This window comes from Myotis brandtii, unplaced genomic scaffold (assembly GCF_000412655.1).
Source record: "Myotis brandtii unplaced genomic scaffold, ASM41265v1 scaffold538, whole genome shotgun sequence".
NCBI lineage: Eukaryota > Metazoa > Chordata > Mammalia > Chiroptera > Vespertilionidae > Myotis > Myotis brandtii.
Window position 1 is genome coordinate 191145 of NW_005369976.1, and position 11476 is coordinate 202620.

Here is an 11476-nt window from a genome sequence, read left to right on the forward strand (position 1 = left end):
TACTATAGTTGATTTTTAATTTCATTTCACTGTGATCTGAGAAGATGCTTGATATTATTTCAATCTTCTTGAACTTGTAGAGACGTGTTTTGTGTCCTAACATGTGGCCTGTCTTTGTGAAAGACCCATGTGCACTTGAGTAGAATATATATTCCTCAGCTTTGGGGTGAAATTTTCTATAAATGTCAATTAAATCCATGTGATCCAGTGTGTTCTTTAGAGTCACTGTTTCCTTGTTAATTTTTTCCTGGAAGATCTAGCCCAGTGATTCCCAAAATGGGCGCTACCACCCCCCGATGGGCGCTGCAGCGATCCAGGGGGGCGGTGATGGCCACAGGTGCATTTGGGGGTGATGAGTAACTGCTATTAAAATTAAAAAAAAATTAATTTCCAGGGGCTGAGTAATATTTTTTCTGGAAAGGGGGCGGTAGGCCAAATAAGTTTAGGAACCACTGGTCTAGCCAGTGAAGTCAGTGGGATGTTAAAGTCCCCTACTATGACTGCATTGTTATCCATCTCTCCCTTAAAGTCCTCTAGAAGTTTTTTTATATATTTAGGTGCTCCTATATTGGGTGCATATTTGTTTACCAGGGTTATAGCCTCTTGTTGGATCCATCCCTTTAGTACAAGGGTCCTCAAACTATGGCCCGTGGGCCACATGCAGCCCGCCGAAAACATTCATCCGGCCCGCCGGGTGTTTTTGCCTCCGCTGCCTGTTGCTGAATTTGTTCATAGTTTTTTTTTAAACTATCGTCTGGCCCTCCAATGGTCTGAGGGACAGTGAACTGGCCCCCTGTTTAAAAAGTTTGAGGACCTCTGCTTTAGTATTATGTAGTGATCTTTGTTGTCTCTTGTGATGACCTTCATTTTGAAGTCTATTTTGTCAGATACGAGTATTGCTACACCAGCTTTTTTTTCCTTTTCCATTTGCATGGAAAAATTTTTCTCATCTCTTCACTCTCATCTTGTGTCAGTCTTTTGTTCTGAGGTGGGTCTCTTACAGACAGCATATAGTTGGGTCATGTTTTTGTATCCATTCAACTACCCTATGTCTTTTGCTTGGAGCATTTAATCCATTTACATTTAAGGTTATTGATAGGTACTTATTTACTGCCATTTTAATTCTCTATGCCTAAGTTTCTCCCTCTATTTCTTCTTCTCATTATAGCATTCCCTTTAGTATTTCTTATCATGCTTGCTTGGTGGTGATGTACTTCTTTAGCCTTTTTTTTTGGCTGGGAAACTCTTTATTTGACTACTAGAGGCCCAGTGCACAAAATTCGTGCACTGGGGGAGGGGAGGTCTCTCAGCCTGGCCTGTGCCCTCTCACAGTCCGGGACCCCTCACTCCTTACCACCTGTCTGCTCCTTACCTCTTGGCTCACTGCTCCTTAGCACTGCCTCAGAGGAGGAAGAGGCTCCTACCACCACCACTGCGCTCACCAGCCTTGAGCCTGGCTTCTGGCTGAGTTACGCTCCCCCTGTGGGTGCGCTCTGACCACCAGGGGGCAGTTCCTGCATTAAGCGTCTGCCCCCTGGTGGTCACTGCACATCATAGTGACCGGTCGTTCTGGTTGTTCCACCGTAAAGTCGCTTAGGCTTTTATTATATAGATTTTGAATGATAGCTTTGCTGGATATAGTAATCTTGGTTTCAGATCCTTGATTGTAGAATTTCTGATAAGAAATCAGATGACAGCCTTATGAGAGCTCCTTTGAAGGAAACAGTTTGCTTTTCTTTTGCTGCCTTTAGGATTCTTTCTTTGTCTTTAATTTTTGACATTTTGATTAGGATGTGTCTGGGCATGGGCCTGTTTGCTCAGGACTCTCTGTGCCTTCTGAATTTGTGTAACTTTTTCCTTCACCAGATTAGGTAAGTTTTCTGCCATTATTTCTGCTATTCCTTTCTCCCTTTCTGCCTATTATGGCACACCTATGCCAATATTGTTATGTTGTCCCACAGCTCCCTTAAGCTGTCCTCCTGTCTCTTAGTGTTTTTTTTTTTTTTCTTTTTGGTTCCCTGATTGAGTGATTTTTTTTCTACCCTGTCTTCTAATTCACTGATTCGATCCTCAGCTTTCCCTAATCTGCTTTGTATTCCTTCCAATGTGTTCTTCATTTGTGCTATGTCATTCTCTATTTCCGTTTTCATAGTTACTATATCTTTTTGCATGCTGTTGATCATCTTTATCATCATTATTCTGAACTCTGTATCAGATAAATTTCTTATCTCTATTTCATTTATCTTTTCTGGAGAATTCTCTAGTGCTTTCATTTTTGTTTTTCTTTGTCTTCTCATTTTGGCTGCCTGTTTGGGTTTGTGACTGTGTATTAGGTAGATCTGCTACGCCTCTCAGTCTCTACTGCAGGACGGTGTTAATGCTGTTTCTGACTAATTAGATCAGGCAAAGACTCATAGCCTCCAGAGACTGCCTCTGCCTGTAGACTGATTGGATTGCCTTGAGTACCTCTCAGGCAATTTTCCACAGGTGTGGCAAGAGTTTTTCCAACAGGATGGGGCCATTGCTTCTGCCTGGAGGCTCATCGTTATTCTCATTCTCTTAATGGTCCTCAGAAATTCCACACTGGGGCAAGGTGTTTTCCAATAGGGAAGTCAACTGTCTTCCCCCGAGGCAAAACTGACTGGATAGTAAGTATTAGTCTCAATGCAGTCTCCACTTTCCGTCCTTGGTTATCAGCTAGTCTTCAGTTGATTATTCAGGATGTTGTTTTGTATTTTAATTGTAATTCCAGTTTGGTCCTGGGAGTGTGTCTGTGTAGCATCCACATACTCTGCTGCCAATTTTGCAATATTTTTAGACACAACCCAATTTGTAAAAATTGTCACATCTTCCTTCTATACCTCAGCTTTTAGCATTTTTTGTTCAGATGACATTTTACATTAGTTGGAAAGAATATTAAAGGGTACTGTCTTTAGAATCAAAATTGATACATAGGGTTTCACAGTCTTTTGCAAGTAAAAAGTTTCCTCATATGAGCAGCAATTTAAACTTAAAAGGCTTGGCCCTGGCCAGTGTGGCTCAGTTGGTTGAACCTTTTTCCCATGCAGCAGAGTCTCTAGTTCAATTCCTGGTCAGGGCACATACCCAGGTTGCAGGTTCCATCTCCTGTTGAGGCATGTGCTGGAGGCAGCTGATCGGTCTTTCTCTCACATCGATGTTTCTCTCTCCCTCTACCTCTCCCTTCCTCTCTCTCTAAAATCAATTAAAAAAAATAAAAGGTTTGTATTTTGCTAAATCTCCATGAGCTGGTTTTCTACTTCAACTTTTTAATTTAGGGCACAAAGGTTACTAGTTTAATCCTTTGTTACAGACTACGAAGAAGACCTGCAAAGTTCACAGGTTCACGTTCCTGATGAGTGATGTTACATTAGCTGGTATTTCTTTATTGTAGACATATTTGAAAATTAACAACCAAAACAGTTGATGAATTGGTGTAATATTCAGTGTTTACAGCAATTTTTCATTCCTTAGAAGGCAGGTGGTGAGACTGTCTACTTGTTCTTCTGTAGTATTTAATTATACTAATTTAATATTGGAGGTGCTGGATGTGGGGAGAAATCCATCCTTTGGTAAAAAGAGACCTAGAGACTGAATGCTTGGAAGTTGGAAGAGTAAATTATTATGAAGTTTGTTTACATAACTTATATTAAATAATTTTTTTCTCTGTCTATAAAAGAGGCTTTTATTTTACACTTAACATGTATTTCTCAGATATTTTGTTCACAGACATTTAGTATGCTGTCTTGCATAATAATATAAATTCACTATAATTAATGTTTGGCACTTACGTACTTTTTTTCTACCAGTGGAATTTGTGCATGTGTTTGGGCGGGAGGGTGAGCTATACCTTTCGTGCATTTTTAGATGATTGGCAGTGACATGTTCTTGCAATATAGTGAAGGTGTTGAGCCTCAGATTGTGGTGCAAAGCATAGTACGTGCTATATCTTGTTACCTATAATTTGCTATACATCTCTCGGTACTTTTGAGAGTGAAGGAGGGTTCTAGTAGTAGTAGTAATAGTAGTAGTAGTAGTAATAATAATAATAATAATAATAATAGTGATAATGCTGAAGCAAACAGGTAAACTAGGGCATGTGGTGATCCTAGCCTTGAACACTGACAGTCCTGGAGATAAATGTAGCTTACAGCTAGGACATGTTAACTTCCCAGAGCTTAGATTTGAAGAGGGGAGAGAATAGAATTATGAAGACTGAATATCTTCCTATATAATAAAAGCCTAATAAGCTAAGTGCCCGGTCATCAGTTCAACCAATCAAAGCATAATCTCTCTATATAAAGACCCAGGGTCCGTAACATCCAAAATGACCGAACACCGGAAGTCAGTCCTGTAGCGAGGTCCTGCACCGCGGCGACCTAGTACTGACTGCTGACGGGGCTGCAGATCAGGCCTGGAGAGAGACCCGGAGAGAGAAGCAGGGTCTGATCTGCAGCCTCCATGGCAGCTGTTGATCAGCCCTTGCCTCTCCGGGCCTCGCCAGCAGCCGCAGGGGCTACTGATCAGCCCCACCTCTCTGATCATGCCCGGAGATAGGCCCGGAGATGCTGACTGACATAGAAACCGACCAATCAGAACCAAATTTGTGTGAACTGTGAGGAGCCAATGGCTGCCTAAGAGGCAGTGCTTTTGACGCTGACTGGCGTAGAAACCGACCAATCAGAACCAAATCTGGGTGAACTGTGAAGGCAGAACCTAAGGTGGGGGCTAAGGAGGGGTTTTAAGGGCAACAGCTGTTTGGTGTAAAGTAAGAAAGGGGTTCAATTTTTTGATGACCAGTTTGGCAGTATAGTGCATATGGCTGGCTATCAGTCCAGATATAGGGATTATGTATTTTTGTCTGCCAAGAGCATCTCCTCCTGCTGAAAAAGGCTTTTCCCCCCATTTAAGCAATCCTATCCTATATAATTGTATCTGTACTAATAAAAGGGTAATATGCTAATTAGACTGGGTTGACCAGCCATCTTCTAGATGTCCGACTTCTGGACAAAGCCATGGTGGTGGGGGCCGAGGCAGAGGCAGTTAGGGGCAATCAGGCTGGCAGGGGAGGGCAATTGGGGGCGAGATCAGGCCAGCAGGGGAGGGCAGTTAGGGGCAGTCAGGCAGGCAGAGGCAGTTAGGGGCGATCAGGCCGGCAGGGGAGAGTAGTTAGGGGTGAGATCAGGCCTGCAGGGGAGGCAGTTGGGGCGACCAGGCAGGCAGGCAGAGGAGTTAGGGGCGATCGGCAGGCAGGCAGGTCAACAGTTAGGAGCCAGTGGTCCCAGATTGCGAGAGGGATGTCCGACTGCTGGTTTAGGTCCAATCCCACAGGCCTAAACTGGCAGTCGGACATCCCCCAAAGGGTCCCCGATTGGAGAGGGTGCATGCTGGGCTGAGGGGACCCCCCCCAATGCACAAATTTTGTGCACCGGGCCACTAGTAAAGAAAGAAAAGAACATTTCAATTTTCTTTAGAATTGTTTATTTCATAGCATCTTAATTTCTTCTACGCAGTAAAAGATATAAAATGTATTTATTGTTTACTGAAACAAATTCTATAATTATTGTCTCACGCCCTGGCCTCACGCAGTCCCTCCCTGGCTGGCCAACCTCCCAGGTCTCTCTCAGGCTCCGGTGGGGTCCCTCGGCCTGGCCTGCGCCCTCTCGCAATCCAGGACCCCTTGGGCAGGTCCAAGAGCTGGTTTTGGCCCGATCCCGCAGGCCAGGCCTAGGGACCCCACTGGTGCATGAATTTGTGCACCGGTCCTCTAGTGTTGTTAATATATAATGTATTGAAATGTATATAAAAATGTGTAGCACCTTCATCGATAGTTTGCTGCTTAGTAAATGTTGCCTATCAAATAAAAACTCATAGTATGGTTGAAGTGTGAGAATTGGTGTTACCACTTTAAAAATCATAAAGGCATCATCCTTTTTGATTCTTACTTTTGCTTAACCTCCTGCTCATTATTTTATATCTTTAATGTATAGTGCCTTCAGTTTACTGAAATGTTGGGTTTGTAACTGCAGCTGTCTTTTGCAACATGGACATTTCTATTAATACCCCAGTGGTCTTTCCAACCAACCAAAAAAATAGTGATTCAAGGAAGGGGGAATATAAGAAAGTAATACTGGACATGGGTTACCAATAGTATTGTTATACATTATTTGGTGCTGTGATGTTGAACTTGCCCAAAATTATACAACTGTGAATGGCAGAGCTGGGATTCCAACCTGGGTACTAAAGAGTATGTGATCTAATCCAGTGCTACTTACAGTCTGTGATCTAAACCAGTGTTTCTTATACTTTGGTAGAAAACTAGTTTATTTTAAAACTATTTCCAATCTAATGTTTCTCTAAAATAGGATAGAGATGAAAAAATGCATGTATAGTATAAGGCTGAATTTGATATTATTGGTTTCTACAGACATAAAGGTACTGTCAAACGACTAGAAAGCTTTCTAAATGTTTACTTCCTACTTCTATACTTAATCTGGCTATCCTATCTAATAAAAGAGAAACATGCAAATTGACCATTCCCCGAACGCTTCCCATTGGCTAATCAGCAGGATATGCAAATTAACTGCCAACCAAGACGGCAGCCAGGCAGCTGAAGCGAACAGCAGGCTTGCTTGCTCCAGGGATGGAGGAAGCCAAGGTTCCCTGCCTGCCGCTGCCCAGCTCTGAGCTCCGGATGCAACAAAGTTGCAATTACAGAAGCTAAACAAGCTCCAGAAACCTGCTTTCAGCCGGCAGCAGGCTCAGAGCATAGAGCGGCAGTGATGGCAACAGAGTTTCAATTATAGAAGCTAAACAAAGCCCAGATATCGGCTTTCAGCAGCGGAGGCCTCAAGCTGGAGCCGGCCTCAGAGCTAAAGCCGGCTCTCAGCTCCAGTGACAGCCATAGAAAGTAAATAAATCCCAGAATAAAGAAAAAAGAAAAAAAGGAGAGGCTGGGAGCTTCAGTCACCCGCCAGCCTGAAAACGGCCCTCAGCCCTCATCCAGACTGGCAGGTACCCCAGTGGGGACCCCCACCCTAAAGGGGTGCGGTCAGCCTAAAAACAGCCATCAGCCCGTCATCCAGGCTGGCCAGGCACCCCAGTGGGGACCCCCACCCTGATCCGGGACACCCTTCAGGGCAAACCAGCCGGCCCCCACCGTGCACCAGGCCTCTATCCTATACTACAGGCAGGGCGGGACAGCGCGAGCTGCCATCCGGGCCCCATGTGCAGCCCTGGGCAGCGGGGCATAAGCCCCGTCCCCAGCCGGGACCCCTATGTGCCACTTGAGCTCCCAGCCGGGACCCCCGTTCCGCCTAAGCCCCTCACTGCTAAGCTCCGCCCCCAGCCGGGACCCTATGACTATTGGAGAGCAGGAAAGTGCCGCTGGGCCCTGGGTCGCTGTGGTGATCCGGCCATCGGTAAATAGAAAAGTGCGGCCTGTAGGCAGCCCCAAGCTGGGCCTGATCCAGGAGCAGGAAAGCCCGGCTTGCAAGCAGCACCCCCATCCTGGCCATAGCTCAAGGGAGAGTACAACATGCAGTGGAGGCCAGGAGCCTGAGAGATCAACACAGAGGGGCTCCTGCTCCCAGCCTCCGTAGTGTGGCTGGGGGCAGGCCCCCAGCAGACACACACACACACACACACACACACACACACACACACACTGCCTGCTCTGAGCCTCCAATGTGGCTGGGGGAAGACCCCCAGTGGGGACACACACACACACACACACACACACACACACACACACGGGATGCCTGCTCTGAGTCTCTGCTGCCAGACTGTGGCCATCAGTAGGATATCCACTGAGGGCTCCTGGACTGTGAGAGGGGCAGGCTGGGCTGAGGGAACCCCCACCCCCCAGTGCACGAATTTCGTGCGCCGGGCCTCTAGTCTATAGATATAAAAGCCTCTAAGTCACCTACTACTGAATGACCCGTTGACCAGTCGCTATGACGTGCACTGACCCCTAGGGGGCAGACGCTCAATGCAGGAGCGTCAGTACGCTCCCATAGCCAAGCCAACCTCCCGTGGCTCTTCCCCCCCGGCCACCCCGCCCGCCCCCCATTGGTCCTAATTGGGAGGGCCGGCCGGCAAGGGGGAGGGACCCCAGGAGGTTGGCCTGCTGGCCCCTCCGATGGCCCTGATCGGGGGGCGTCAGGCCAACCTCCCGGGGTCCCCCTCCCCCAGCCGGCCGGCCCCCAGATAGGGTTCGATTGTCGGCCAGGCTGAGGGACCCCACCTGTGCACGAATTTGTGCACTGGGCCTTTAGTACAATATAACCAGCAGAAATCTGTGGACCACACTTTGAGCTACTGCTTCAAACCTTTATTAGTGTCAGGAGAACAATTTATTTTTGCATACTTCAAATTAAGGCTTAGGTGATGTCCTAACCTCCAGAAATAGTCCTGAAATTTCTTAAGTTCTTAGTAAATATATTTGTTTAGTGAAGTAATAGAGGACACAAATTGGGTGTCCTGAGGGGAAGGCTCATTATTTCTGGAAAAGTGTGTGGGTTGTGGGTTGGAGAGAAATTGAATGTTCATAACCATGGAAAAACAACACACCATGGTTTTGGAATTTAATCCATGTAAATTTGAACCTGGTGAGAAGAAGAATCTAAACTTTAGTCTGGTGTTTTAAAAACAAACCTATGTAAATTATCTTAAATTTGGGAACTGTCTAGCTTTTTGATATTAGGATTGTCCCACAAGGTTAATATGCCTAATACATGTGTTGATTTTTGCAGAATGTAAAAAGCTCCTGAGATTCTTTGCAACTGATTGTTAAACTTGTCCTACCCTTGCTCAACATTTTTCTTTCCCTTTAGCTATCTTCTGTTGCTATGACAGCTTCTGAACCCCAAGACCACTACATTATAATACTGTACAATTTTTATTTGAATCTCATAAACTCAGCAAATCCAAAACCAGGTTTAACATTTTGCATTCAAACTGGTTGTCTTTTTTTTTTCTCTATCATCTGTATTTAACCACTTTGACTTGTCAGTTATTGGCTTCTGTTGCTCACAAGATGAAAGGTACACTTTTAGCCTGACCTTTGAGGCCTTTTACAATCTCACTCTTGCCTACCATTCTAGCTTTGTCTGATTTTAAGAACCCTTTCTTTCAGTCTTACTGGTGCTTTACCATCTGGATAAACACACTGCACCATCTCATGACTTTACCCATCTGAAATGTGTTATACAATGTGTTTCAAGTGCAGATTCTCTTTTGAGTCAAAAATGTATTTGGCCAAGCTGGTGTGGTTCAGTGGTTGAGTGTCAACCTATGAACCAGGAGGTCATGGTTCAATTTCTATTCAGGGTACATGCCCAGGTTGTGGGCTAGAGGGGGGTGTGCAAGAGGCAGTTAATCAGTGATTCGCCCTCATCATTATGTTTCTTTTTCTCTCCCTTCCTCTCTGAAATCAATAAAAGTATTAAAAAACAAAATAATGGGTTGTTGAAATAACTAGATCTAATCATTACAAAATATGACCTAAAAGAAAATTTATACTGAGGAATTATGCCCTATCATATAGTTTTTAATATTAAAATTTTCATAAGCAACTTGTCATAATTTCTAAATCTTAATAGATTTGGTGTATGCCATGTGAAGGAGTATTTTCAGAGAGTACTTTAGTATTTTGCATCCTATCTTAAGAGCTCATTGAATGAGTAATAACAGACTGAACTCAGCAGAATGTAGAATTGGTGAAGTCAAACATAGGCCAAAAGAAAAGATTCAAACAAACACAGAGAGGGAGGGGGAAAGAATAGATGTTAAGAAACAGATGGGCTCTGGCTGGTGTGGCTCAGTTGGTTGAGCAATGTCCCCTGCACTGAAGGGTCACAGGTTTCATTTCTGGTCAGGACACATACCCAGGTTGTGGGTTTGGTCCCTGGTCGGTGTGTGTATGGGAGGCAACCAATCAATGTTTTCTCTCTCTCCCTCTCCCTTTCTCCCTTTCTCTCTCTAGAATCAATGAAGGAACATATCCTCAGGTGAGGATTAAAAAAAAGTTAATCAAGTTCTTGGGTGTAGCACTGTGATCATTGGCATTACAATTGTGAGCAAAAAAATCAAGACATAGTCCCTGCTATGAGTGTCTTTAGGCTAGTAGAAAGTAGTTCCTGGGCAGGTCATTTTGATAAGAAAAATGTATTTTGTAAAATATGTACTTATTGCCTATCTGCACAGATCTTTTAGATGATGCATCTCTGATTTACATAGACTCATCACTGTGGACCTATATTGTTTTGCTACTTCAGTTTAAATCTGATACCAAACGCTTGTTGTAGTGTGCCCCCTCTACTCCCCCTTTATTGTATCAGCTTCCAGTGACTTTCCTTGGCTCTCTGTTTTGTTGACACAAATTTATAATAGGATGAAGTGTTACATGGAGCAGTGTGGAGAACACCTGTTATCTCCAGGCTCCTTTCTTCTCTGATAGTAGATTACAGTATTAATTGTGTCTACCGGAGAAAAAGATGCAAGTACAAGCCAATGTCTAGCTTTTTTGCATAGGTCCAATTGGAAATGACAGAAGTTGCAGAACTTTTAAGTTTCCATATGTCATAACAATATGATATGAAGGCTAGGTTCTTCATGTTTAGTATTGCTTAATAATTTTTTGAAAACTTTTCTTTGTAATATAGTTATATTCTCCACACTTTAGTTGTATTTTCCTTCCTCTTCACTTTCATATACAGTAGTTTAATGTAATGTAATGTTATGAAAGTTAGCTGATTTGTTGTATGGTTTCTAACAATCTTTCTGATATTAAACTGTGTAAGTGGAAGATAACCATATATAGTATTATTGTTATGCTTTTTAATTTGAGAAACTGTTTTCTGTTAATGAAGATACGCTAGAATGGAGGGTTTTGAGCTTTTTCCTTAGAGGTTGATCTGTTTTATGAAGTGTTTCTGTAATGTTTTCTTTAAAAGTTAATATTGGCACTATTGGTTAAGTTTATTTAGAGTGTTGTTGTCTTAGATGTCTTAAGAAATTTTAAATACTGTTTTATTATTTTCCACTAGGAAACCACCCCTACTCCTAATCCCCCGCCTACAGAAGAAGAGAAAACAGAATCTAACCAGGAGGTTGCTAACCCAGAACACTATAGTAAACATCCTTTACAGAACAGGTAAGTTTTCTGACACAGTTTTCTGACTTTAGGCAGCAAGGTAAGTAAATGGTGAATAGGATAGGTTTGGAGGGAAAGGTTAGATGAAACACTAGTTTTAGATATGTCAGGTTGAGTATTCCATTTTCACTTCAATGACCCATCTACACTAATAAAAGAGAAACATGGTAATTAGCGTACGACCGCTACCCTTTTCATTGGCTAATCAGTGAGTATATGCAAATTAACTGTCAGCCAAGATGGCGGCCGGCAGCCAGGCACTGAAGCAAGCACGAGGCTTGCTTGCTGCAGACTCCAACGTTC

General features: G+C 43.6%; 1 protein-coding gene across 1 annotated transcript in view; it reads left to right on the top strand.

Moving 5' to 3' along the window:
• The window catches only part of EIF4E (eukaryotic translation initiation factor 4E), a 42900-nt gene that overhangs the window by 19959 nt on the left and 11465 nt on the right, over positions 1 to 11476 (top strand). Inside the window, exon 2 of the mRNA XM_005877989.2 lies at positions 11067 to 11173. Coding sequence (XP_005878051.1) covers positions 11067 to 11173 — 107 coding nt within the window. The remainder of the gene's footprint in view (positions 1 to 11066; positions 11174 to 11476) is intronic.